The 27,347-nt window shown below is 45.2% G+C and overlaps 1 protein-coding gene across 3 annotated transcripts in view; it reads left to right on the forward strand.

Moving 5' to 3' along the window:
- ABCC5 (ATP binding cassette subfamily C member 5) overlaps positions 1-27,347 on the forward strand; it is an 89,659-nt gene that overhangs the window by 27,594 nt on the left and 34,718 nt on the right. The window contains exons 3-16 of one of the 3 annotated variants that reach the window (XM_008705260.2): positions 1,777-1,934; positions 2,117-2,272; positions 2,944-3,091; positions 7,980-8,213; positions 8,366-8,539; positions 9,163-9,310; positions 11,403-11,551; positions 12,193-12,300; positions 15,624-15,980; positions 18,879-18,950; positions 21,125-21,249; positions 21,374-21,446; positions 23,356-23,559; positions 24,426-24,569. In XM_008705260.2, coding sequence (XP_008703482.1) covers positions 1,777-1,934; positions 2,117-2,272; positions 2,944-3,091; positions 7,980-8,213; positions 8,366-8,539; positions 9,163-9,310; positions 11,403-11,551; positions 12,193-12,300; positions 15,624-15,980; positions 18,879-18,950; positions 21,125-21,249; positions 21,374-21,446; positions 23,356-23,559; positions 24,426-24,569 — 2,250 coding nt within the window. Of the gene's footprint in view, positions 1-1,776; positions 1,935-2,116; positions 2,273-2,943; positions 3,092-5,534; positions 5,610-6,887; positions 7,219-7,979; positions 8,214-8,365; positions 8,540-9,162; positions 9,311-11,402; positions 11,552-12,192; positions 12,301-15,623; positions 15,981-18,878; positions 18,951-21,124; positions 21,250-21,373; positions 21,447-23,355; positions 23,560-24,425; positions 24,570-27,347 lie in introns of those variants that run through there. The other 2 variants (XM_008705262.2, XM_040621519.1) reach the window with 2 other exon arrangements.

Consider the following 27,347-nt stretch of genomic DNA (forward strand, 5'->3'; position numbering starts at 1 on the left):
AGGTTTGCTTTAAGGCCCAGCATATAGTCCATTTTGGCAGATATCCAATGTGTACTTGAGTGGTATTATTTTAACTTTTGTCTTCTTCTGAAGCTTTGGATATCCAAATAAGGCTGGTCCTTACAACATTCTTTACCTACTCTGTACGTATTCCCAGTTTCTACTTCCTTATAGTAAGTATGTTTGTATTTTTACTGTATTTTTCTCCATTCTTAACCCATTGGTTTTCTTCTCCTTGCGGTTACAGGCAGCTTTTAGGTTCAAAAACCAAACAAAAACAAAAAACAAAAAACCTTCCTTTGTTGTGTACTTGACTCTCAGCAGCCGTTTTAGTTCATTATTACATACCACAGTCCCTAACCATGAATAAGTGTTCACCTTATACCTAAGGACTTTATGTAAGAATTAATTCTTGGTATTGACTCCTTTGTCGTGTTGTGTTCTTATTCTCTTGAAACTGGTCTACCTTGCCTTTGTCAAAAGGACAAGAATGTGTTTCCCAGTTGCCAAGCCTGTGTACTTTCCGGATACTAAGCAGTACCTTATCTTATCTGAAGATGCATAACTCTGTTGTGAACTAGAGCTATTGTATTTGAAGAGAGCCGCCTAGACATCCAGGTACCTCCATGGACAAATTCATTTCCGCTAATATTTGAGTGGCCTCTGTGCTGTGCGGAAATGAGATGGTGCATAAAAACAGAGACTCTGCCTTGCGTAAGACACAGTGTGGAAGGTGCTGCACCACTTAACTTTTTCTTGATTTAAGGATCTATTCTTTCTTGCTGTTTCATTGTCATTACTGGAAATCTTTGTGATAGTGTGAGAAAAGGATAACGTACTTATTACCCTTATCCTAGGAAAACAATGCCTCTGCTTCCACAACAGGAAGGGATAAACTTTGAATTACTTTTAGAGTAAACAAGGGTAGAGGTGTTCAGATCCTTGGCCAACCCTCTAATGCCTCAGTTAGCCTTTGAGTGATATGCCTTTTTGTTAATGTGATTAATTGGTATTTATAAGCTTGATGGTAAATATGGTTAACTCTGTATTTCAATTCATGAGACCCTGTGCTTCATGCTGCAGACATCTGGGTACTGGAGCTCTTTAGCTGTGCAACCAGGGTGAGAGCCCCTGTTCTGCTGTCCCTGTTGCTGATAAGGGCGAGAGCGGGGAGACGTGTGTACATACTGCCTTTTCTGCCTGACAGAGCTCTTTAATTGGGGGGTGATTGTGAAGTATTTGTCATAGAGAATGGTCAATAGAATTTGCAATTAGTAGTGAAATGATTGACTCTGAGTCCACATTGAGAAATGAAAGATAAAACCTTTTGGTGATAGAAACGTAAGTTTTAGAATGTACAACACAAAGAGTGAACTATGTATTTTATATAATGTAAACTGTGGATTTTAATCAATAGTAACATATCAATATTGGCTCATCAACTGTAACAAATGTCCCACCCTAATGCAAGATGTCACTAATAGGGGAAACAGATGGGGAAGAGATGGGGAGATGAGGAGGTATGTGGGAACTCTCTACTTTTTGTTCAATTTTTCTGAACCTAAAAGTGCTCAAGAGTTTAGAAGTTTCAAGTAACTGGTTGAATGTTCCTTAAGCAAGTTCATATCATACAAGTTCGTGTTTAACCCTGACCCTTGGGATTTCGCAGGACGAATCTGGTTTGCAGTTCGAGCTGTTATGTCAGGTAGATTGCCCCTCTGTTTTTCTGATGTTCATTAACTGGGTTTTGCCTCCCCTCTCTCTCTGTTGAAACAGTTGGATTGCCAAGATGCCTTGGAAACAGCAGCCCGAGCTGAGGGCCTTTCCCTGGATGCCTCCATGCATTCTCAGCTCAGAATCCTGGATGAGGAACATCCCAAGGGAAAGTACCATCATAGCTTAAGTGCTCTGAAACCTATCCGGACCACTTCCAAGTAAGAGGCTCTGCCGGCTAATGACTTGTCTGTGAAGCACCAAAAGCATTTTTGAAAATTCGGGCTAAGATTAGATGATTTGGGAAGATCCGTTTTTAGTCAGGAGCTCTGGTTACAAAACAGTGCTGGCTAGCCTCTCTGTGTACATTTACAATTTTGTGCTTTGGGTTTTCTCTCCTTAGACACCAGCACCCAGTGGACAATGCTGGGCTCTTTTCCTGCATGACTTTTTCTTGGCTTTCTCCTCTGGCCCGCATGGCCCACAGGAAGGGGGAGCTCTCAATGGAGGACGTGTGGTCTTTGTCCAAGTACGAGTCTTCCGATGTGAACTGCAGAAGGTAGGCTTCTCTGGTCCACCCTCATCTCCCATATACTGGGTGCATAGGGCCTGAGCTAGGAGGGGGGATCCAGCAGGGTGACGCCCTCAGCTCTGTGTTCTTTTAGGATCTGTGCTGTCCTGTGGAGGGAGGGTAGCCTGGGGATGACTTTCTCTTTGCTCTTCTGCTTTATCTCCTATTTCACCTTTAATCCTGTTTTAACCACGGGCTTTCTCTCTCTCTCTCAGCCCCGCTTCTCTTCCTGAGTCTACAGGGGAATTATGTTGCTGCCTTGTGACAGAATACATTTTTGTGGTAGCTGATTATCATTAAAATCTAGTTCGCACCTTTACATATGACCACAGGATCCTTCAGAAAGGGTTGGGGGCCCTTGAGAAAGGAAGTTCTTAGCCAGAAACGAATTCTATTCAGGGATAATTTTTCTGGGTGGAAGGAAGGACTTTGGTTCTCATCATTTTCCGTATCCCGAGAGGCTCCCTATACAGGGTAGATATGAATTTGCCCAGAAAGGGTATTTTTTTCCCAGAAGGTGAAGTCCATGTACATAGCTTAAAGAAGAGGCTCGTGGGAGTGGTGTCAAAGCCTGGAGACAGAAAGCAATGGCAGGAGGGAATGTAGGGTGTCTGTTCACCTGGGCGGACGTGTAACGGAGGACATGTGCCCTTGTTAAGACTAGAGAGACTGTGGCAAGAAGAGCTGAATGAAGTTGGGCCAGACGCTGCTTCCCTCCGAAGGGTTGTGTGGATCTTCTGCCGCACCAGGCTCATCCTCTCCATCGTGTGCCTGATGATCACGCAGCTGGCTGGCTTCAGTGGACCAGTAAGTTCTAACCATCCTTTCTGACAGTCTCCAGGGACCCGGCCATGGCCAGCTCTAACACTCTTGTTCTGTTGCAGGGGTTGTGCTCACCGTTGGGCTAGTTAGCAGCCTTAGAGATGCCTCTAGGTTGGCTGAAAGGGAACAATTGATTTTGGAGTGAATGGTGGCTTGTCGGCCGCTGGAAGGATGAGGGGCCGTGTTGCCAGAGAAGAGCCGGAACCGGCTCGCTTTCCTGGGGCGGGTGAAGACGAGTGATTCTGGCTCCGCGCAGGACGGTGCTTTTTTGCTGTGTGTTGACATGAAACGACAGTCTTGGTTTGGGGAGAGGTGTCTCGCGGTGCTGTGAGTGGGCGAGAGCAGTGTGGTGTGGTGTAGGCCGCTGAGCTAGTGCTGGTGACGCACCGCACGCCTGGAGGCAGAGTTGTCACATGTTCGGCGGTTCTGTGGCAAATGAGCCCGAAGAAACCCGAGGAGTGTGAGGGTGTTTTTAGAGTCCAACCTGGAGTCTATTTTAAGTTTTTGGTTTATAGTGTAAATGGTGTGGCAGGTGTCGGGGTGGCAGCCGTGGTCTTTTCCTAGTGTGTACTGAAGGAGAGTAGGTAAGAGAGTGATGTTCACACTGTTTTCTGGACACCTGTTTCTTACACCTGCTGTGCTGCCTGACACTTGAGACTTTGATTAAATCTATTCTCTGCATATTTGCCTTGAGGCATCGGAGCAGTAGTACTACTTATACTGTGCATTTTCCGTGTGTGGGTAAGCTGGAGGTTCATGGTTTTGGTAAGTATATGCCTAAGATGCATGGTGATTAGGTAAAACTAATTTGCAGTTTTTCTGTTTTATTTTTGTTGTTGTTGTTTGTTTGTTTGTTTTTTTAAATGTTTGATGCCTTTTTAAAAGTTCTGATCTCTTTTCTGAAGCAGAGAACACTACTTTTCTGGTATTAGGTTTCTATTTTAATTGACCAACTAACACACTTTTGTATAAGTTTTAAGTAAGAGAGACCATGTAAGTGAATATTATGTTACTGACCAAAATGGCAAACATTTTCATAGGACCAGCTTCCCCCAAGAAGAGCTTCTGTCATTGTTTCACTACAGGGCTGGTGGCAGCTCTGGATCTTCTGTAGACTTCGTTGAGCTGGGTAGTACAGTATATAGGCTTTCTTGATTCCATTTGGCCAGCGTAAGAAGTTCATTGGCTCCCCCCATGAAAAAAAAAAAGAAAAGAAAAGAAAAACCAACAAAAAATAAAATAAAAACCAAAAGTAAAAAAAAGGGAAGAAATACCATAGATTCTTGAGATTTTAATTTTTTATGTGGGAGAACAAAGCTCCCTGTGCATGTTCAGTTTGGTCACTCCCTTGAGCATCTGCATATCCCTTTCTCTCTCTCTCAAGGTACAGCATCCTGGAATGCTAACTCTAGCAAACTCTTCTAGATGCCAGGGAACACCGAGAGCCTTCCTTTCACAGGAAAACAGCAGCATGCTTTTCCTTCTCTCTACCTTCTTGGGGAAGAGCAACTTAAGGCCTGTGTTATTTCATAAGATTCCATCCTAGAACAATTGAGAAAGCAATGGTCCCATCCATAGTCTCTCTAAATGAAAAAAAGATTTAAAACTATAAGTAAAGCAAACTTATTTTTTTGGAGTACCAATTCTAATAAATTTCTTTTTAATTGGGCATTGAAGAATCAGCCTGGTTTTGAGATTAGTGCTAGCAATGAGCATACCTTCTGTTCTGTGGATTTAAATCCTTTCAAGGAACATTCATTTTAGATTTTTGCACATTTTCTAATACGACACAATTTCCAAACTGGCTTAGTCTGTTCTTACAGAAATGTGTGTAAGAACCGACTCCCCAAATATGGGGATATTTCTTTTCTCCCCTCAGGCATTGCTGAACCTTGGTAGCCATATGCAGAATATACGAAACAACCTAGTTCGTGTGTATGTATGTTTTTTTAACTGGCCGGACATCTATACATCAGGACGATCCAAGGTTTCAGTGATGCCAGTGGACCAGAGCTCTGTGCAGAGTGTCCAGAGGTCACAATAGTGTTAACGGAGTACCAGAAAGAATAAGGGTATGGTCCTGACCTAAGATGAGTGGCCAGACTTGCTAAAATTACAGAGATGATATGTGGCCTTCTTGGATTTGAACAGTTTAAAAAGACCAGGCCTGACCTATGATTTTTGTGTAAAGAATTAGCATCCACCCTGTAGAGCTGCAAGAGAAGGCTACCTCCTGCAGTGCTGTATCTTGGTGAATGCTAACTCTGCTCAAGGGCCTTTTGGGGGAAAGGGCAGTGAATAGCCTCTAGAGAGGTAAGTTTCCCACCCTCCCAACCTCTCCCCAGCTGCAGCTTGCTTGATGCTGTCAGGATCTGGTTTTGGGGGGAGTCTCTCTGTAGTAGAACCAGTGACAGAAGCTGTTCTTTAGAATTTTCAGGATGGCTGTATTCTGCGGTCAGAATGAGAGAGTCAAGCTGGGCAGAATCTCTCGCCAAGAGTTCAGGTAAGGTAATGTTTATTCACTGGGAATGCTTCCACAGCCAGACAGCTATGCTGACAATCTCTCGAGTTTTCTCCCAGTTTGTTTACGTTTAAATGATAAGTTTGTAACTTTTTAAAACTAAATTTTGGTTGGATTTTTTCATGAAAACCTTTTTTTCTTTATCCCATACATACAAAATGGTTTGAAATGTAATTGTTTTTTTAAGAACCCTATGTGTTGGAAATTCTTTAATCTGCTGTTTCCTCTTTTCCCCCCCTCCGAAAGTTTTACATAATGTAAGCTTCATTATGTCTTTTACCTTCCCCTGGCTCCCCACCTCCGGGAGGTACTAATGCTATTACCCAGTGCTGAAAAATGGCACTGTAAAGGTATGGGAAGGAAGGAACCCCAAACTACAACCTGCTGTCCTTTCACGCCTTCCTCTGGAGACTGTTCCATCGGTGCCGAGGTGTGCGAGAAAATGCTTTACGGCACTGCCATCTTACTGAGTTGCTTCACGTGAGGAAAAAAGGGGTTTTGACCCTGCCACTCAGTGACTCAGTTCCACATTTTGGATTGCATACTGGAAAAGAAGCCAATCTTCTTGCTAGTAAACCAACAACCCAGCTGTATGCAGTGGTGACCCAAACAATGGATATAAACCTAAAAATCTGAGGGAGGGGAGAGGTGGAATACAATAGTTCTCGGGATCTGAAATCTCCTATTTATTTGATCAGGTTACTTACTGACACTTGACAGAAATCTGATTGGTGGGGATCTCTTAGGATCTAGTGGACATCTGGTATTAATTTCCTTTCAGGAAAAATGAGCAATGCTAGTTAACCCAGAGAGCGTCTGGGTTCTGGAATTCATCCTTAGCCGCCTCAGGACAATTGTGTCTGGCCTCCATTTTTGTCTGTCGTTCAGAGCTGGCTTCCATCTACAAGTACCCTGTGCTATAAGGATCCAGGGTAATTGGGTGGATGGGTTTCTCGTTCTTTTTTTTTTTTTTTTTTTCCTTCCTTCAGGGTGGGGGATCGGTTTGACTTTCTTTTGTTGCGGTTTTTTATCTCATTTTCGGCAAGATCAATTTTAGCTGCAAGGACTTGAAAAAAAGACTCTGAAGGATGCCGCCCTGTTTTTCCTTGAGGCCTAGATTTTTGTATTCTGTCCTGAACAGAAGTCATCCGTCACAGCCTGCTGAACCAGTAGCACCCAGGGATTTTTAAGCAGAGTTCCCTCTTTGGGGGAGTTTTTAGTTTTGTTTTGTTTTGTTTTGTTTTAATTCTCTTTCCTTAGCAGCAAGGTCTTATTCCTGGAGAATCCACTCCATTGCAGACTCACTGCAGCTTCGAGAGCCTTAATCGATTAAGTGCTGTCAGCTTGATGTACTGCTCCGGACTCTGGAAACAGCTGTGGGTTCTATTCTGTATTTCCACTGTGTGTAGCTAAAACAACAGTCGGAGGCCAGATGACCTGTTAGATGGCTAGCCTTGTAAAAACTCGACTCTGTATGTTCCCATGTATGTTACCGCAATGCTCCTTCTGTTGTACAGTGTCTGTGAGATGCTCTTTGAAGATGGTACTTTTATTTTTTTTTTCATTTTCAATAAAAGTACATTACCTCCCACTTCCTGGTATTTAATCCTGTTGCTGAATGTGCCTTGTGTGAGTGTGTGCTCCGGCGTTGCAGGACCTCAGAGCTGGAGGTGGCACTCGGTGGTTCTTGGGGGCTGGCTGCCTTCCTCACTGCAGGTGGTGTTAGACATATGCTACCTGAGGTAACATGTTTTTGTTTTTGGGAGGGAGTGGGGAGTGGGGAGGGCCCACGGGAGGGTTTCTGGATTTTGGATAGTCTGCTTTGTTTGCTCTCTTCTGTACTATTAAACTGCCGATGTTTATTTTCAGGAATGTTTTGCAAATGCACTTCTCACTCTTCCCCAGTCCAACTGTAGGTACACTGTTCCTTTTTATCAAATAAGCACGTTTGAAACGATCCAAAAAAAAAAAAAAGGTCTTAATTTCATTTAAAGACATGTATCAATGTGTGGAGATACTGGAATAAGGTCAAATATATACTTTTTAATGATCGTGTGTTTAGAATTAATTTCAGCTCATGGACAGGTTTATGTTACATTAGAAAGAGTAACGGTTTTGGTGGTGTCCTTAAGGAAGAAAAAAATTCAGATGAGGCCTGCCGCCTGCGAAACGCCTTGAGTCAATATCCGCAGGCGAGTGGTCAGCCATATTTGGTCCTTCGAGGTCTTCCTCTGCTTATGTATGTAGCACTGTGCAGTGAAGCTGCCTCCTCTTTCTAACTTAACATAAAACTGTGGCGTGGTGTGTGGGTGCCGTGGAGATGTTGACAGCGCTGTGTGTTTCTCCCTGTAGGCCTTCGTGGTGAAACACCTCTTGGAATACACCCAGGTCACAGATTCTAACCTCAAGTACAGCTTGCTGTTAGTCCTGGGCCTTCTCCTGACGGAAGTCGTGCGCTCGTGGTCACTCGCGCTGACTTGGGCATTGAATTACCGAACTGGCGTCCGCTTGCGGGGGGCCATCCTAACCATGGCATTTAAGAAGATCCTTAAGCTGAAGAACATTAAAGAGAAGTCTGTGGGTGAGGTGAGTGAGGGGTGTTTGCTTCAGGGCAGAGAGAAAGCTCCCAGCCTGAGCTCTCCCTTTCCGTTGGATCTCTGCTTTGTCCTTCATCTTCCTCCTGAGGCAAGCGGCCAGCGTCCTTGCAGGGTCCGCTCACTGCCCTTTGTGTCTCGTAGCTCATCAACCTGTGTTCCAACGACGGGCAGAGGATGTTCGAAGCAGCCGCCGTTGGCAGCTTGTTGGCTGGAGGACCCATTGTTGCCATCTTAGGCATGATTTATAACGTAATTATTCTAGGACCAACAGGCTTTCTAGGATCAGCTGTTTTTATCCTCTTTTATCCAGCAATGGTGAGTAAGCCTCTTTGCTGTATCATAGCAGCTTCTCCTTAAATGAGCTTCTCCTTAAACCTCTCCACTAGGTTTTATATAGTAGGCACTGCTGAGGTGTCACTTCTCTGATTGGAAATTTCCTCAGAGCACGTACCTGGTTTGGAAAAGTCTGGAAAGAGCTAGACAGTGTTCAGTCCCTTCAGGCAGAATTTTGTCTGGAGTGGAAGTAAGGTATCCCGTGAATAAAGGCCATGACTCTTAATGAGATTTTTAAAAGAGAGTCTGAGTGAAGGAGGAGGCTGGCAAGTGAACTCTGCCCTTAAGAACACGGGATTGTCTGAGTTTCTTTGTCTCAATTTGATGCTAACGATGTGGCTCTTCTGCTTCCCTTTGGTAGCAATCAATAACCGTAATTACCATGAGAAGAAATACTTTACGTGTCTTAACTTCCTTACAAAAAGATAAGGATTAAATAACATTTTATTATAATTTAGTAGGCTACTTTTATTAAAAGGCATTGCAACTTACATGATACTCATTTTATTTATAATAATCTTAAGCAGATTTGTTTCCCAGAAAGACTAGACAGTTTTTAAGTTTGAATAAGCCCTGACTTGGCATGACATCACTTTTCCTTTCAGATGTTTGTATCACGGATCACTGCATATTTCAGGAGAAAATGTGTGACCATCACGGATGAACGTGTCCAGAAGATGAATGAAGTCCTCACTTACATTAAATTTATTAAAATGTATGCCTGGGTCAAAGCATTTTCTCAGATTGTTCAAAGTGAGTTTACAGATTTCATATGTGCATGTGGTAGAAGGTCTGCTTCCTGAGCACATTAGCTGCTAGGAATCCTAATGTCATAGGATCATAATATCTTCTTATAATATCTTATGATCTTTGTATTGAAAGGCATCTTAGGGACTCGAACTCATAATCTCATCTCACATAGGATGAAATTAAGACCAGAAAATTGTGATTTCCCCCCCCCAAGATAACTAAGCTAGTTATAAGCAATTCATTCAGTTTCAAACCCCCCTATCTACACTGTCATCCTACCCATAATTTTGTGGCCTGGCTATGAAGACATCACAGAAAACAATATCAAGTGGCTTCTGAGAGCTCCCCCCTTCCCTGCCTGCCACAGGTACATGTGTACACAGGTGTGAGATGTATGAGGTGTGAGATCCTTGGGGAGCGGGAGAAGGGCCAAGCTGAGGGTCAGGACAGCTGGACTCCGGGCCTATGTCATCTGCTCAGTCATTGGGTTTTTTGGTTTGTTGTTTTATTTTTATCATTTCAAACAATTATGTTGACAAACAAGGCCCCATCCTGGCCCTACCCTGCTTATCCTGATGAGCAAATTCATTGCAGACATTAACATGTCTAATATGTAAATGCCAGAACGCTTGGAGGAATCATTAGCATAGACTGGACATTCTAAAAGGTCTCAACAAAAGTTGGAATGGTGGGCCTTAAAAAAGGTGACATTTAAGAGGGACAGATTTAAAGGCGCTTTAGAGTTGAAAAAAGAAGACATGTTTCCATTTAAACTTACTTGAAGTATAAAAGATGTGGGCTGTTCATTGACCATCACCTCATAGTGAGCTAGCCTGAGTACGTTGCAGTTACAAAAGTTAATGCAGTTTTAAGTTGAATAGAAATCCAGCGTTCAGATCAAGGAAGCTGTTTTAACTGCTAGATTTGTCTGTCGATTAAACCTTCAGGAACATTGTGTCCAGTTCATAAACTTTATTTACCAGTGGTCGTCAGGAGGAGGTGGCCACTCAGAGGTGTCCGGCAGTGAGTTAGGCAACTTTGTTAAGTAGTGAATTCATTGCCAGTGGAATGGAACCAATGGATGCTAATTGGATATCTGCCAAGCATGTTGCCGGCGGGGTGACTGCTGATGGTCCTTTCTGCCTCTCTCATTCTATGGTTTTATAATTTTTTTTCTGAGAGCCCACTCATCCTTCAGCCTCTGATTTTGGTATCTTTACCTGTGTATATTGGCTTGAAAAGAGTGTTCTTTCTCATTATGGACGTAGGTAAGGTATATAGTAAAAGTGAAAGCAATGAGTTAGATTTTTTAAAATATGACTTATGAGCTAGCTCTGAAGATAGTTCCCGATGTCTTGGGCAAGGTAATACCTTTAAGGTCATTACAAAGTTTCTCAGAAGGATTGGTTTTATGTTTAAAACTTAAAAAAAAAAAACACATACACAAAGCTTGCCACTTTATTGGCATTCTTTCTACTCCATGGTCTTTAGTACTCTAGGATTGCTCTGTTAATAAGGGTCTCCATTTTGCAAATATTTAAGAAAAATCATGCTGCCTACAAAAATTGTATTTCACTCACCTTCTGTCAATCATCCTCACTGCTTTTTCTGTGAAAGCCTCTACCCAGCACTGACATACAGTGGGCACTGTAGTAAATCTGAGTTCTTTTTAAATTCTCCATTACCGTGGTGTAGTCTTTTCTGTTGCTTACCGGAAATAAACAACGACCAGGTAAGCAAACAAAACTGCCATTTGCAGATACAATTACTGTGTTCATTCCTTCTACGTGTAAGACGTTTGCAAGAAAAATCAGACGAAGGCAGAAGATGCTCATTGAACTGATACGTAGGGATTCATCCTGTGACTTGGTTCCAGTTCAAACCTCAGCCTTATGTACCAGCATTAATAGTAATAACTGATAGTCATGTCGACCTAGGTTTTGCATCATGGGTATTAAAGAGTTGTTCGGAAAACTGTGTGCCTGAAGACCTACCAAGTCTTCTTTGGTGACAGAGGACCAATATCTCATGGTTTCTTTTGACTTGCTTTAAAATTGGCTTGCTTTTCAGCAGTTGGCTTGCTTTTTATTCTTAGAAATCCGAGAGGAGGAACGTCGGATGTTGGAAAAAGCTGGGTACTTTCAGAGTATTACTGTTGGTGTGGCTCCCATTGTGATGGTGATTGCCAGTGTGGTGACCTTCTCTGTTCACATGACCCTTGGCTTTGATCTCACAGCAGCACAGGTCAGTGAGCCCTCAAGGCTTGGGAAGATTTTAGAAATACCACAAATAAAGATGCTCTGGGCCCCTTGTTTCTGGATTTGGAGGTGCCCCCAGTAATCAGAAGGTATTTTTTCTTTCACGTGATTAAGCCGAGAAGTAGAAGAGTGGAGATTCAGCCCTAAGCACACGTAATGTATGGATTATTTTAAGTCAACCCACCTTTGGATTTAATTCTAAAAATACAGATCATCCTTTGGTTCAGATTTACTGAGAATTTTAATTGAAGGTCTCATAGAAACACTACCTTTAAAAAAAAAAAAAGCATATGGGGGGCACCCGGGTGGCTCAGTCAGTTAAGCATCTAATTCTTGATTTTGGCTCAGTTAATGATCTTAGGGTCATGGGATCAAGTCCTGCATTGGGCTCCGCACCCAGAGGGGAGTCTACGTGGAATTCTTTCTTTCCCTCCTTTTTGCCCCCCCCCCAACGTTCTCTCTCTCTCTCTGCAATAAATAAATGAATCTTAAAAAAAAGCATATGTGACTCATACTGGGTTGACAGTCAAGTTGCTGCCTTCCTTACATCTGAAAGGAAATCCATGTCTTGTTATTTTTATTGCAGACTCTAATCAAGCTCAGTTTCTTTTCTTTTCCTGTTTTCAGGCTTTCACAGTGGTGACTGTCTTCAATTCCATGACTTTTGCTTTGAAAGTAACACCATTCTCTGTAAAATCCCTCTCGGAAGCATCGGTTGCTGTTGACAGATTTAAGGTAAGTGGCTCCCTTCCCCTCCTCCATGTCAGGAGCCATCCCTAGCAGAGCCAACAGCTGCCTTTATCCCAATGGGCCACACGAGGCTGGCCATACTTGGTTTTTGTTCACCTTTAGCCTTTTGTCAAGTTGGCAAGAAAGGGAGCAGTAGAGGAGAGTGAATTAAGGGATGGGACTAGTTACCTTTTCAAGTGAATGTGAAATTTGACCTTTTGTCGACAGCCCATCTAGTTCTGGGCTCCGAGGATTTCGTTCCCCTTCAGAGCGAGTCCCTTCTTCCCTGGCCTGCCTTGGGTATATGTCCTAACTTCCTGGGCCTTGACTGTCAGCTTTTCTTCAGCTCAGTCTACCATCGACCTCTACCAAAATGCTGTCGTCATTTTGGTTGGTCAATATTCTACTACGCCCTTTTTGATACTTTCTTTTTCCTACCCTGTAGTCGCCACTCATGATGCAGGGAACGCAGTGACATGGGAATAGTCATACAATGAGATCATGTTGCAAAGTGCAGCTAAGGAAATATCAGGTTTTTTCTGGAGGTGGTTAGTTGATCATGCTTCAACTGTTCTTTATGCCTTGAGAATAGCACAAATAGACGATACAAGAGGTCGATAGATTCAGCGGGGTTGTGGGGGGATATTTGAAAGTGGTTAATACTTTTTAAAAAGGAGCAGCACCTGTGCGGGTTGGATTTCCTTGACAACGCCCCTGCAGGGAGTAGCTCCTGCACTCCTGCCAAGCCTTGTTGGCTTTTGAGAACAAGGCAAAGGCAACGCTAGTTGCTTGAAGGCTTGCGGCTCAGGTGTTTGAGGCATTCATATCATCACCTTAGATGTTCGGGAGAAAACAAACTGAGGCTCATGGAGAATATGAAGAATGGAGAAGAGCTTTCCAAGATTTATTTATATTCTACTTGTTTACAGTTAACAAGGTGAATTCTGTTTGGGCAAGAAAGCCAGTCCTCAAGAATGCATCCCCAGCTCTGTGCCCTCCTTCCCTCCAGCCTGGCTGCTAGAAGGCTAAGAGCCAGAGCCATATCAAAGAAATGGTCTAATTGTAATCAGAGCTTTATTTTGTGGACTCTACGATACCTAGTCATGGAAGAAAGCATATGTTTTGACCATAAGTTTGTCCCCCTGTCCTTGTTAGTGAATGGATTTGGTAGCATTTTGGATGAAAGAATAAGAGTTGATAGTATGGGTTTGTTCACCCTATATTTCTCAAGGGCTTTCTTCTCTTCCATTTACTGGTGAGGACTTGCATTAGCAGGTGGTTTTTTGCACCACAACTCCTTCCTCTATCCAGGGAACTTCAGAGTTAATAATAGAAGCAAAATCACCCACAGCTGTATTATATGCCCCTTGAGACTTCAGTTCCATTCTGTCTTATTCTTCTTGGCAGGCTCTTCCTGCCCCTCCTCTCCCTCCTCCTTCACTTCACCTTACCCTTCCTTCTCTTTCTTCACCTTTCAGGAGGATGATAACAGGTAGAAGGGCAATAAGAAGCCACCTTGTGACTTTTCTAAGATTTTTGTCAGTATAGGGTTGCCAGTTTTAGCAAATAAATAGACAGGACCCCCAGTTAGTTAATAACCACATGAGATATACTACCAAATTATTCATTGTTTATCTAGAATCAGAATCTAACTAGATGTCCTGTATTTTATCTGGCAAACTTCTGTCCCCTCTTTTGCTCAACAGACACATTCTGAGTGAATGAGAGTTCTGTTTTGGTAGTTGGTGTGCTATGGTAAAGTTGAGGTTTATGGTTTATGTACCTCTGTTTTCTGTTTTTCGGCAGGTGCCAGTCCAAATAGATATAAATTCAAGTGTTGTGGGTCCCTTGTGTGCCTCTGCATGTCTCAAGAGGAGGACAGGCTGCAGGGAGCCCATGGGAAGGAAATGTGGGGAAGGAGCTGGGCAAACTGGAGCATGGGCTTATTTTTTTAATAGTCCATGAGGCCTGAAAGATCCCTTTAATAATTCCTTAGAGGAAAGAAATGATGGGAATTCAGTTAGCGTATGGTTTTACTCTGTGAATGTGGTCAAAATATTTGGCATGTTAGTCTTAGCTCAGTCTCTCCAGAAGGCTCTGAACAAATGAAACCAACAGCTGTTTTTGGAAAATTAAACCTAAGGTTGGTGAAGAGTAAGGGTTATCGAGGGTATTTAGAACCATGACACTTCTGGAAAGATTGGAGAGTAGGAACAGATAGGAGATGTGGCAATCAAAGCTTGGAGTTTACGATCTAGAAGAAAGGGCTTGCTCTAGGGGAGGGAGATTATATATTACATTTAATAACACCTGCAACTTTAAAATAGTTGGGGGTTCTCAGTAAATAAGCAGAGTCCTGACCCTGAAAGTCACCATTTATCTTAAGTCTTTCTAATGTTTAAATTTTTTTTATTAAAAAATTTTTTTCTTACCATATTGGGAATCCAACTGGAATAGCGTTCTATGGAGATCTGCAGTTTAAGAGAGCTGTCAGAAGGGGGTTCAAGATAACGGGCACCTATAATAGGGTTTATTATGGTCAGTGTTTCAAATCTCATTTCAGAAATACTTAGCTTTTCATTCATTCCACTTTTCTTCCCTAACATAGCTCAGGGGGACTCTGGGAATGACTGGGAGGAAAGTCCTGTTGTATTCCCAAGGGATATTTCTGAGAGAGATACCCTTCACTTCCTCCCAAGTCCATTCCTTTGGTCGTTGGACTCCTCACAAGCTTCAAGGCAGAACTTGGAAGACATGAGGGCTTGGCAAGAAGAGGCACTCTGACAGCGATAAACCCAAGCAACCTAGGTGTGGTCACCATCTCAGCTCGCCTCTCCCCACACACATGTGCCATGTGTTTGGTGAGGGACGCGCACAGGCTTTGAGGTTCCGCAGGAGTGTTCTGGAAGGGAAACGGAGTGATGAGGGTCCGTCTAGGAGAGCAGCATGCCCTTTGGTTTTTTTGCTTGAATTTTACTACCTGCTCTTCACCAAGTCATGGGTGAGAACGAGGGGCTGCAAATGGGTTCGTTCAATGCGCTTTGGCCACACTAGATCGGTAGAAAGGAAAAGGTAGGTTAGGATGTGATTGGCAGGGTAGAGCGTTGGACCACTGAGAAGGCCCCTGTCCCTCCTGAGGGTGTCCCCACACCCCCGTGACCTCTTTCTGGGCCTGAGGCTGGGCTACACTAATGAGCTACCTTTTGCCCTTCAGCTTCCTTCCACTGTATAGCCTGATGTGTTTTGCCACGTGAGTGTGCGCCCTAGGCTTGTCCCCCTGGTCTTGATCCAGTGTCTCATCTTTGCACCTCTCTCACAACTCCTATCAGAGTTTGTTTCTGATGGAAGAGGTTCACATGATAAAGAAAAAACCCGCCAGCCCTCACATCAAGATAGAGGTGAAAAATGCCACCTTGGCATGGGACTCCTCCCACTCCAGTATCCAGAACTCACCCAAGCTGACCCCCAAAACGAAAAAAGACAAGAGGGCTGCCAGGGGCAAGAGAGAGAAAGTGAGACAGCTGCAGCGCGCTGAGCAGCAGGCCGTGCTGGCAGAGCAGAAAGGCCACCTCCTCCTGGACAGTGACGAGCGGCCCAGTCCCGAGGAGGACGAGGGCAAGCACATCCAGCTGGGGAGCCTGCGTCTGCAAAGGACACTGTACAGCATCGACTTGGAAGTCGAGGAGGTAAGCCCTGCGCCGCCCACTGCCCACCCGCACCCCGCTGTCTGCAGGGATCTGGGGCGTCTCTCCGGCAAGAGCGGGCGGCTGCCTTCCTTACACCGGAGTACCTTGTGGCTGGGACTGGTCTGGAGCTAAAAAGCAAATCTAGCCGGCTCCAACTTCATGAAGGAATATTTAGGCATCTAACGGTAGAACTTAATACCAACTTATCTCATGAGATGCTCATTTTATAAGCAAGGAAATGAAGCATTCAAGTGGAGTTTCCAAGACTTGGCCCTGAATAGATTCTGATTGTTACAGTTGTATGTGAGCTGTAAAAATTATTTCTGGTTATTATAACTCTGGGTGAGCTTTTCGTTACCAGTAGGCTGTGCGGAGCCCAGACCCTGGTCCCTGTAAGAACGCTCAGGGCTGCTCTTATTGACAAATCTCTTATATATATATTTTGAAGCATAATTAACAGCCAATGTTATATTAGTTCCAGGTGTACAACATATTGATTCTATAATTGCTGATTTTTCATATAAATGAAGGACATATTTTATGCCCTGGGTATGTCCACAGCCTGGGTAGAGACTAGAGTCTCTCTGAGGAGCTCCTGTGCAGAGTGGCTCGAGCAGACTCCAGTTCAGGGCTTTGCAGATACGTCTGTGACTGGAAACCAGCTGCACCATTCAGAGGGGCGGAGATGTATATGTTTATCTGTTTGTTCATCAGCTGTTTTCTGAGTGTCAGCTTTATGCCAGGCACCATTGTGGGCCTGGGGTATAGCTGTAGGAAACGAAACGGACAAAAACCTCTGTGCTCCTGTAGCATCTGTTTTAGTGGGCAAAGATAGATAGTAAAAAAGTACAGTATGTGGTATGTCAGATGGTGATAAGGGCCCTGAGGACGAGAGTGCTGGGGCCCAGAGCAGGTGTGGTTGCAATTTAAATAGGCTGCCTGAGGCAAGGCCTCATTTAAAAAGTGATATTTGAGCAAAGGCCAGACGGAGGTGAGGGGTGAGCCATACGGGTATCTGGAGGAAGAAGAGCATTCCAGGCAGAAGGAACAGAAGCACAGAGGCCCTGAGTCTGCAGTGTGCCTATTCCCAAGCAGAGTGAGCATGGGAGAGAAGAGCAGAGAGGCGGTTGGGGTGCCAGAGTCTCCTGGGGGTGGCGTTGCCTTTACTCTGAGTGGGAAGAGAAGCCAAGGGAGGGTTTGGAGAAGAATGGCATGATCTGACTTATGTATGAAGAGAAACATTCTAGCTTCTGGATTCAGAAAAGTATGGAGGGGAACAAGGAAGGAGAGCAGTGAAACCCAGGAGAAGCATGTCTTGGACCAAGGCGGGTGGTGAGCCATGTTTATCTGCACAACCGGAGCTAGGGGGTAGTGGGTTTCAATGCAGTGTACATCAGTACCGCAGCTGACCCAGGCGTGTTACGTGGATCCAGAGCCAAGCTGAAGAGAGAACATGCAGCTCCCAGCTCTTGAAAGCTGTCCACAAGGGCAGGAGGTGGTCCTTCGTGACAACACCTGCAACCACGAGTGTAGCTCATCATTGGCCACCACGCACACCAGTTTATTTCAGTGAGCTCTTAACCACAGGCTTCTTATTTAATAATGATTTTCTTGATTATTGAGGCAGCTCTATTACATTTCTCGTCAGCCCGATTAGAGGCTTCATCCTCATATTCCGCTGAAATGTACTCTTCTGCTTTCTGTCATTTGATCCTCATCCTACCCTTTAGAGCCCACATTCACATGACAGACCTTTAGCTACTTAGAGATGGGTACCTTAATTCTTCCGGCCCCCCTCTTCAGGGCGGGGAAGGGAAGTTAATGTTTGCCTGAGCTCCTCTGTGCCTGGGGCACTTCATTGTTGGTATCTCTGTTAGTCACCATGGAGTCATGAGAACAGAATTTTCTCTGTGCAAACCTAACTGACCTGAGTGAAGATTGAACCTTTGACTTGGTCTCCTCATTACCACCAGGCTGAAATCTTTCAAACTCTGGGACCATGTCAGAAACTTTGTCCAACATACTTTGTCCAAGACACTGTACTTTGTTCTACAAAGATCACTACTTCCCTCAAGTTTCTCAAAGCCCAGTAAGAGACAGACAGTGTAAGTAACCAGACCACGAGCACACAGTTGGCAGGGGCTAGTGGCGCTGGGGTTCAAATCAAGACCTGGCCGCCTCCACAGTCCACGCTCTTCTGCACACCACTCTCCCTTCCTTTGCTGTGAGACTTGAGCCAATGCAGGGTTGCTAAACAATTGGCTCTTTTGAAATCACCAGCCCGTCCTTGGAAACTTTGAACACCACCTGTTGAGAACTCATTATTTTGCCTGGAGATATTCAGTTAATCACAGGCTTCCCCCCCCACCCCCCGGCTTTTAAGGGCGATTGATGATATCAATAGTCTTCAGATTCTTGGAAATGTTTTGTAGAAAAATGGAAACAACAGTGCACATAGTTTTTATTGAAAATAATTTATAGACTGTAGAGGAAAACATCATATAAAATGAAATGAAAATCAACAAAATAATTTTCAAGAGTCCCGCCCTCGTTTCCAAAAACAACAAAAATAAATAATCACAAAACATGGGTTGCCAAAAAAGTAAGAAAGAGGCTGGGACTTTCTAAAAAGTGATGTGGGATACTGTCGTGCGTGTGGCTTAAGTTTTCTAAGAGGCTAACACATCCGTTACCTCCCACGGACCCCCGCAGAAGCCCTCTGAAGTAGGTGGCCGACAGGGAGGAAACAGGTAAGTGACTTGCAGGGTCATCAGGTTGGTCATTCCCCTATTGATGGACTGTCATTGGTGTGCTTTTCCTCAGAGCCGTCCGCAGTCCCCAGAGATGAGTGGTCAGTGGCCCTTTAATGACCTTCCTTTCTCTGTGTGCTTTGTGCAGGGCAAACTGGTTGGAATCTGTGGCAGTGTGGGAAGCGGAAAAACGTCTCTCATTTCAGCCATTTTAGGCCAGGTAATAATTTTGTTTGTGCTTAGCCTTTTCTGCTTCTTTCTCTGGAATCTGTCTCACAAGAGTCTTGGGAAGAATGAACTTACTTCCCAAAGAGAGTCAGGAAGGGCAGAAGCAAAATGAACCCATGGTCTGTGCTGTGCCCCTGCCCCCACCCCCACGTCCCCACCCCTTATCAGCCTTGTGTCTGCGAGTGAGCTTAGTGGATGCCTGAGGAGTGACTGATTGATACCTAGCTAGAGCCATCCATTTCTCCTGCCTTCCTTTATTCAGCATGTATTTATTGAGTGCCATACGTATGCCAGACAGTGTGTTGGGAAATGTCAGAGATAAGACATGAACAAACTGTAGACTGACAGCAAAGGGCAGTAGCCGGGGCGGCCAGCATTACCAGCCTCCCTGTCCGAGAGATCGCTGTTGGGATGTGATCTGGAAGCAAAGCCCCACTCCGTTTACAACCTAACCATTGAAAGAATTGTGCCCTTGGGAGCTGATGGTCTAGCTGGGGAGCTGTGCCTTCTAGACACACAAAAAATAGCACAAGGCAGAGAGTGAAAGGTTTACAGAGGGCCCAGCAGAGGGCTGTCAGCATTTAGAGTGGGGGCTGGGGCAAGGGTCATCCTGCTAAGACAAATCGCCGTTTCCTATGTTTTAAAACCAAATAATAGGGAAAATAAACCAGGTACTTCCACCTGATTTTAATCTTGAATCAAACCAGCTTGACTTCAATGGCTGAGATGAGGATAAACTTAAGCTTATTCTTACCTGCCTATGGATAAGGTCCAATGAGTCATTTCTCCATATGGAGGAAATTAAACCCATGCAAGATGGAGCTGGAGAAGGGTGTTTTGTAGTATCCCGGTTATGGAATATTTTGTCTTGTTCAGTGTCACTGTTACAGTTGGTAGGCTGTGGCTTTCCTCGAGAGCAGTGATCCCCAGTGTGGTCTGAGGATGGCTGCAGCCAAATCACCTAGAGCGACAGCACCCCCCGCTCCCCCACTGCTTTGTGAGACTCTTCATTGGTTGGGCTCAGCCCTTGATTTTTGTAAACTGCCAAAACCTCCTAGGTGTTCTGATCATTTCAGGGTCAGATTTAAGGGTCAGTGATGAGAGACACAAGGGAAATGAAAGGGGAGGTGGTATTGAGTGGGTGATGGTTAGGGTGAAAACGAGGGGGGCTTTGCTTCTAGGACATATCCTGGCAGCGATCTCTTGAACAGGGAGGTGGGAAATGCTGGTCGGCCCGGCTACTCGGGAGTTTCACTCTGCGTTGGCAGTCTGCAGTGTGGGCGTTCGTGCCGCGGCAGCCGGAAGAGTTGAGTTTCTGCAGTAGACCCTCTGTGGGCTTCTGAACACTGTGGGCGCAGAGCAGGGGGCCTACCAGTTTGTGAGCAGTTGGTACCGCTGTAATGGTGTGTGGTGGGTGCACCTGTGTACGTATACTGTGCGTTACCGGTGTTTGAGAGGACAAGCTTGGATGTGCAGGATGGGTAACAAAATTTTGTTTCAAGCTATAACGTCCCTAACCCAAGACAGGTGTCTGTCAGTCCCAAAAGGAACCCCGAAAGAGGACAAAATGGATAAATCATATCAATCACTGTGGCTGAAAACACAATTCGAACCGCATGGCTCATCACACAGTGTCTTCATGTTGAATGAGAGGTCCATCCTCATTAAATGGATACTCTGTAATACTAGTTGATGTCTAACGATTTTTTTTCCCTTTGGTCCTCATTTTACAGAAGCAGCTGCGTTAGCCAACAGCCTGGATTAATTAATTCTATAAATGAATTGAGGCAGGAACTAGCTCTAAATCCTTGCAGCACCCTCCCCAGGGAACTTCTGAAAGAGCCTTCCGCTCTAGCCCCTCCCTTGGTTGAAAGAGTTTACAATTAGGAAGAAAAGATACAGAGTAGCTTATGGGTTGCTGAATGAAGTGTTTGTTCACCAAGTCATAGATTATACGGGGTTCCCATCACATGTAAGCAAGGCGACCTTTTATTTTCTTTGCTCCTATAGCTCTCTGTGGAACAAAGGCGAGGTCTGGATTCGGGTCCAAAAAGCATCCAAGGAAATTGCCCAAACTGAACTCCATTGTGGAACTGTGGGGGGCTCTGTTGGCTTAGGGTGGTGATTTTGCATCATGATGCCATCGGATGGTGTCTGTCTCCCTAGATGACACTTCTAGAGGGCAGCATTGCAGTCAGTGGAACCTTCGCTTATGTGGCCCAGCAGGCCTGGATCCTCAATGCCACTCTGAGAGACAACATCCTCTTTGGGAAGGAATTTGATGAAGAAAGGCAAGGAATGTTTGGTTTCTGTCATGCTTTCCGTCTTGGCCATGTGAGACGCAAGGCAGCCCACGTCAGCAGGCCCTACTCCAGCCATGTCCCTGCTGATGCTAAGTATCTTTGTGTCCTTCAGATACAACTCTGTGCTGAACAGCTGCTGTCTGAGGCCTGACCTGGCCATTCTTCCCAACAGCGACCTGACTGAGGTACAGACCTTCTGCCCCTGATGGGACAGTATGTTGAGCAGAGAGGATTCTGGAAATGGGTGGCAGGGTGGTGCCAGAGCCACTTCCTAGTAATGTATCTCAAATGTGGGAGCGCCAACACAGGGAGTTTGGCTTTCATTGGGACTTCATGTTTGGAAAGCACTTGTTCCTTAGGGCAGGGTTGTCAACGCTACTTGTTTTGAGGATATAAGTATTTCATATGTCATGTGGATTTTGTTTTTTTGAGAGAGAGAGAGAATGCATGAGTGTGTGCGTGCACAGCGGTGGGGAAGAGGGATGGAGGGAGAGGGAGAGAGAGAATCTTAAGCAGGCTCCACGCTCAGCGCAAAGCCCGACGCGGGGCTCGACCTCACGACCCCGAGATCGTGACCTGAGCCGAAATCCAGAGTTGGACACTTAACTGTCTGAGCCACCCAGGCGCCACATATGTCGTGGATTTTAAACAAAATCCCATCATTGGTTCAGAGTTAGTGTTTCCTGCACTATTCATTTTAAAAACCATAAGTCAAGCATGTGCTTGTTGAGGTTCTTCTCTGACCTTCATTCTGCCAGCCAACTTCCTTATTCATATACAGTCTGTAGAGAGCCCTCTTCAATTAGAAAGAGAGAGGCCTTTGCACAGACCCATCTTTCTTTGGCTCTCCGCCCTGGAGCAGTTTGCAGAGGTGTGTCTTTGGAACTGGCCTGTGATCTTTGGTGTTGATACTTGTTTCCCATGACCTGCCCTGAAGGTCTCTGGAGCCGGCACTTGTATTCAGCTGACTTCAGTTAAATCCTTCAAACCAGATTTGGTGAATGGTTTCACTAGTTCACTGGTTCTCAGATCTTAGTCCCTGGACCCATACTGAATCAGCAGTAACAGTATTATTGGGAACTGGTTAGCAATGCAGATTCTTGGGCCTCACCCCACACCTACTGAATCAGAAACTCTAGGGGCAGGGCCCACCATCTGTTTCAACAAGCCCTGCAGGTAATTCTGATACATGCTCAAATTTGAAATCTCTGAATTCAATGCATGTTTTTTTTTTTTTTAAAGACAGTTTGTTTGTTTTTGAATTACAGAGCCAGTTACCATTTGACAACTGATTTATTCATGTGTTCATTTAGTAACATTTACCAGATGCTTGTTATGTGCCAGCTCCATGTGCAGAAACTGCTGGGCACTGGGAATATAAAGGAATAGGATAATGATCTGTGCTCTCAAAAAGCTTACAGTTGAGAGGATGAGATACCCAAACAAATAAGTGCAAAATAAGCTGATAAAACCTTTCAAAACTTAAATATAAAAAAAAAAAGTCCCCTTTCTTTTGGGCAGTAGTAGAGAAGAAGGTGGGGGAGGTTTCACAGAGGAGAGGGTGCCGGAACTGAGCAGGAACAGTACAGAAAAGGCATGACCGTAGGGCGAGGTTCATAATGCACACACGATTTAAAAGGGCTTAGATGCCAGGGAGTGGGAGAGAGGTTGGTTGGCAGTGGAGGCTGAGAGCTGCCGCAGAGCCAGGTGGCAAAGGGCCTGCGTTCTGTGACTTGTTGGCTTAGATTTTATTCTTTAGGGCTCTTGAAAGAGAGTTTTAAGCAAGGGTGGGATATGGTCAACTTTGTGTTTTGGAAAGATCTTTCTGCCCACAGAGAATGGATTGGAGTGGTATGTCAAGGGGGAGTTATGGGAGAGGAAGAATTGTCTTCCTCTGGGCTGGCTCCCCCAGTTCCAGTGTGGGCCCTGGAGGATCAGAGTGGCAGTTCCTCCAGGTGGGGAATTCAGTAGAAGGAGTGGGTTTGGGTGGAGCCTAGGAGCAGTGACCCGGGCGGAGGGTCTCAGACCATGTGTCACTGAGCATGGTACTGGACTTGAACTGGAGGCTTCACTGTGCTGTCTGGACTCCTGTAGATTGGTGAGCGAGGAGCAAACCTGAGTGGTGGGCAGCGCCAAAGGATCAGCCTGGCCCGGGCCTTGTACAGTGACCGGGACATCTACATCCTGGATGACCCCCTCAGTGCCTTAGATGCCCACGTGGGCAACCACATCTTCAACAGTGCTATCCAGAAGCACCTCAAGTCCAAGACAGTTCTGTTTGTTACCCACCAGTTACAGGTATGAGGCATTCTTCCCCAGGCTGCCCGCGTTGGCTTGGGAAATCAGAAACAGGGAGGTGGGCTTGGTACAGGTCTCTCCATGGAACTCCTTAGAGGTCCCTGGAATCCTCAGTGTTTATTTCCTCAGCAAATAGCCCGGCCCATTGTACCAATAAAGCTCATCGTACCGATGTACCAGATGGCCATCTGAATTAGAGATCCTTGGAGCCTGTTAGCTTTTGCATATAAATCAGCAAGGAAAAGGGCTGAGAGGAGTAGACTGCAACTGGAGTTTGGGTATGAGATAGTTTGGAAAGCATCGTGTTAATATCTGTATGCAAGTGGGAACTGTTTAAGGAAAATAAGCTCTTCTCCCGCTGCCATGCCAAGACAAGCAGCCACTTCGGAGAGCAGCTCCAGGATGTTGCCATCTGCTTTGCATATGTTGTCAGGTTTAGGGGGCTCATCCCCCCTTCTGCCGCAGAAAGTCTGTAATTGTGTGTTTCTGGGTGCGGCAAAGGGGTGTGAAGTTTAATGCAAGGCTCGTGTGGCTCCATCAACAGATCTGTGTCAAAAACTAGAGGTGATGCTCTTTGAACCACATCACAAGGCACAGTAAACTAAAGCAGGAGTTCTCTCACTCTTGGCACTATTGACATTTGGGCCAGATAGCTCTTTGTTGTGGGGGGCTGTTCTGTGCATCTCCAGCCTCTATCCACGAGATGACCACATACCCATTCCCACTGAAAAGGGCTCCAGAGAGTGCCAGATGTCCCCTGGGAGGCTCAATTGCCTCCAGATGAGAACCCCTGAAGGAAGGTGTGGGTATTGAATGTATTTGCACAAATGTCAGCAACACTGTGTTGTCCTTGCCTTTCTCTCCAGTACCTGGCTGATTGTGATGAAGTGATCTTCATGAAAGAGGGCTGTATTACAGAAAGAGGCACCCACGAGGAACTGATGAATTTAAATGGTGACTATGCCACCATTTTTAATAACTTGTTGCTGGGAGAGACACCCCCGGTTGAGGTAAGATTCGAATGGCGTTTGTGGGCATCTCCTCTTTCCTAGCAAGGGAGACGTGACCGTGGCGAGTAATGGAGGGAACTCAGCTGAACTCAGTGTCTGTGTCTTGTTGGCAGGGGCCCTGTTTTCTGGTGACCAGACTGCCGTGCTTTAGTTCACATACTGGTGCTGCTCTACGAGACCAGGATTATGGGGCTGGTGGGCTGATGTCTTCTGAGCACTGAGAACTATTAATAAGGCAGTGACAGGGAGAAGGACTTGGGCTCAGCATGTGCTGTTGTTCAGTCGTAACTGAGCTTCCTAAACTCTGTCATTCCTGACTGAAGCATGATGAAGCTCCTTTTTAAATAAACAAGTGAGCAGGAGTGAGGGAAGAGAAATTAAATATTGTGTACATTTGAAAACGATCCCTGGTGCTTTGGCTGCTTGCTTGGCACTGACACCTACTGTGTCCCATTTATTGGGTTAGACGTGTCGTAGATGTCATCCCATGCAGTCATTTAAACAGAGCTCTGTGGGAAAGTAGGATTACCCCCACTTTTATAGCTGAGGGTATGGAAGATCAGAAACCTTACAGTTCGATGCCACCGTGCTCCCTCTGCCTCTCTACCCTGCCTTCTGTGGCAGCACAGAAAGATGGCAGCTTTCCATGGCTTTACCCTGGGCTCCAAGTTAAGCAAAAACAGGGGGTATTTAGTTAGAGCTAGCCAAAGAAGTTGTTTTTCCTTCTTGCCGACGTGCTCTCATTTTGAACTCCTTATTCTGTGGTTACCCTGGATGGTAGGGGTGCACTCCTGCACTCAGGCCAGGCTAAAAGCTACTTCTTAGCTACCAGGTCATTTGATGGCTGCACAGGATAAAAGCAGAGTGAGTGGGACCTTTTCTGGGAGCCCTGCTTCAGTCTTTGGGTGTCATCCTGTTTGATTTAATCAACGGTACAACTAACTGTTCGTGACCGATGTGTTTTAGGCCTCTGGGAATAACAGGCATTCCAGAGTGTCACCAGGAACTTCCATAGAGACACCCGAATCCAGATGTGGATTTTGTGATCATTCCCTCTGACTCTCAGGGTACTTTAGACTCATCAGAAGTTTTCCTCCTCACTGTGGACATGGAGGGGGAAATGAGAGGGAGAACAGTTAAAATAGGGAATGTCTGAGGAGCAAAAGAATGTTGAGAGTCGGCGGCAGCAGAGAGAACACACCTTAGGAATGTCACTGAACTTTCCTGAGTTTTGGTTTCCTCATCTTAAAGATGGGGATGACACCTGCCTCTTAGAGTTGTTGCATCAAGTAAATGAAATAATAGGTAATCTTACCTTAGTGAATGGTCAGCAAATGGTCATTTTCTCTTTAGTGCATTTATTCATACACAGTAGTAAATATAAAATTTAGAGCCCCATCTTGTGTTCTGTCATGGCTTTAAATTTTATTTTCTGTTTTTTTTCACTGTCAGTTTAAAAAGTCTAGTTGGAGGGGCACCTGGGTAGCGCAGTCGTCAAGCGTCTGCCTTCGGCTCAGGGCGTGATCCTGGCGTTCTGGGATCGAGTCCCACATCGGGCTCCTCCGCTGGGAGCCTGCTTCTTCCTCTCCCACTCCCCCTGCTGTGTTCCCTCTCTCGCTGGCTGTCTCTCTGTCACATAAATAAATAAAATCTTTTAAAAAAATTAATTAATTAAAAAAAAAGTCTAGTTGGAGAGCAAAGTGGGGGGTCATGAGGCTGACAATGGCATAGAATTAAATGTAGCAAACTCAGGGTGCCTGGCTGGTGTAGTCAGTAGAGCATGGGACTGTTGATCTCGAGGTTGTAGGCTTGTTTTGTTTTTTTAAAGATTTATTTATTTATTTATTTACTTGAGAGAGAGCACACAGGGGAAAGGGAGAGAGAATCCCAAACAGACTCCCCACTGAGCACAGAGCCCAGCTTGGGGCTCGATCCCATGACCCTGAGATCATGACCTAAGTGGAAACCTAGAGTCAGATGTTCAATCAACTGTGCCACCCAGGCACCTTGGGGTTATAGGTTTGAGCCCCACGTTGGGCATAGAGATTACTTAAAAGTCAAATCTTTTAAAAAGTAAATGTAGTAAACTATATTAAGGGAATTTTCTATACAAAGATAAGAGAAACTTCAAAAGGGGAGCATTAAGTAGCCTCTGTTATCTCAGGTTCAATCTGATGAATGTTTATTAAGTCCCTTTGTGCCCTATTATGGGCAGTGCTTGGTGCTAGGCCTGGTATAGGTTACCACCATGAGTCAGGCATCATCTCATCCTTGAGGGACTCACAATCTCCTAGGCCGGACCAATGCTCTTACACCCTTACGGGGAACTGTAACACCGGGTCACATTTGCAGCAACATGCCATCGTAGAGTTCTAACCGAGTGCCTGGGAGAATGGGTAAGGGGTGAGCTCTATCCTAGAGGAATCTAAGCTGCCTCAGGGAGGATTTAAGATTTGAATCCCTCCGAATGGGGACAACTATAACTGAGTTGGGGTGAGGGGAGGGGCATTCCAAGTGAAGAACTGGTGTGGACAAAGGTCCAGAAGTGGGGAATGGCAGTGTGGTATGAGGAATGGTGTGAAATCCAGTGCGGCTGGAGAGTAGAAGCCAGGGGCATGGGAGAAGAACATGTAGAGTTAGGCTAGGGCCTGAATGTGGAGGTTTTGCAAAACCAGTCTGAGTCTGAGCGTATCCTGTGGTAGCAGTGGGAAATGATCAGATCTATGACTGGGTTTAGTGATGTGGAGATCAGAGATGAGAGGAATGGAAATGGTCTCA

The sequence above is a fragment of the Ursus maritimus genome, unplaced genomic scaffold, assembly GCF_017311325.1.
Source record: "Ursus maritimus isolate PB19 unplaced genomic scaffold, ASM1731132v1 scaffold_4, whole genome shotgun sequence".
NCBI classification, from domain to species: Eukaryota; Metazoa; Chordata; class Mammalia; order Carnivora; family Ursidae; genus Ursus; species Ursus maritimus.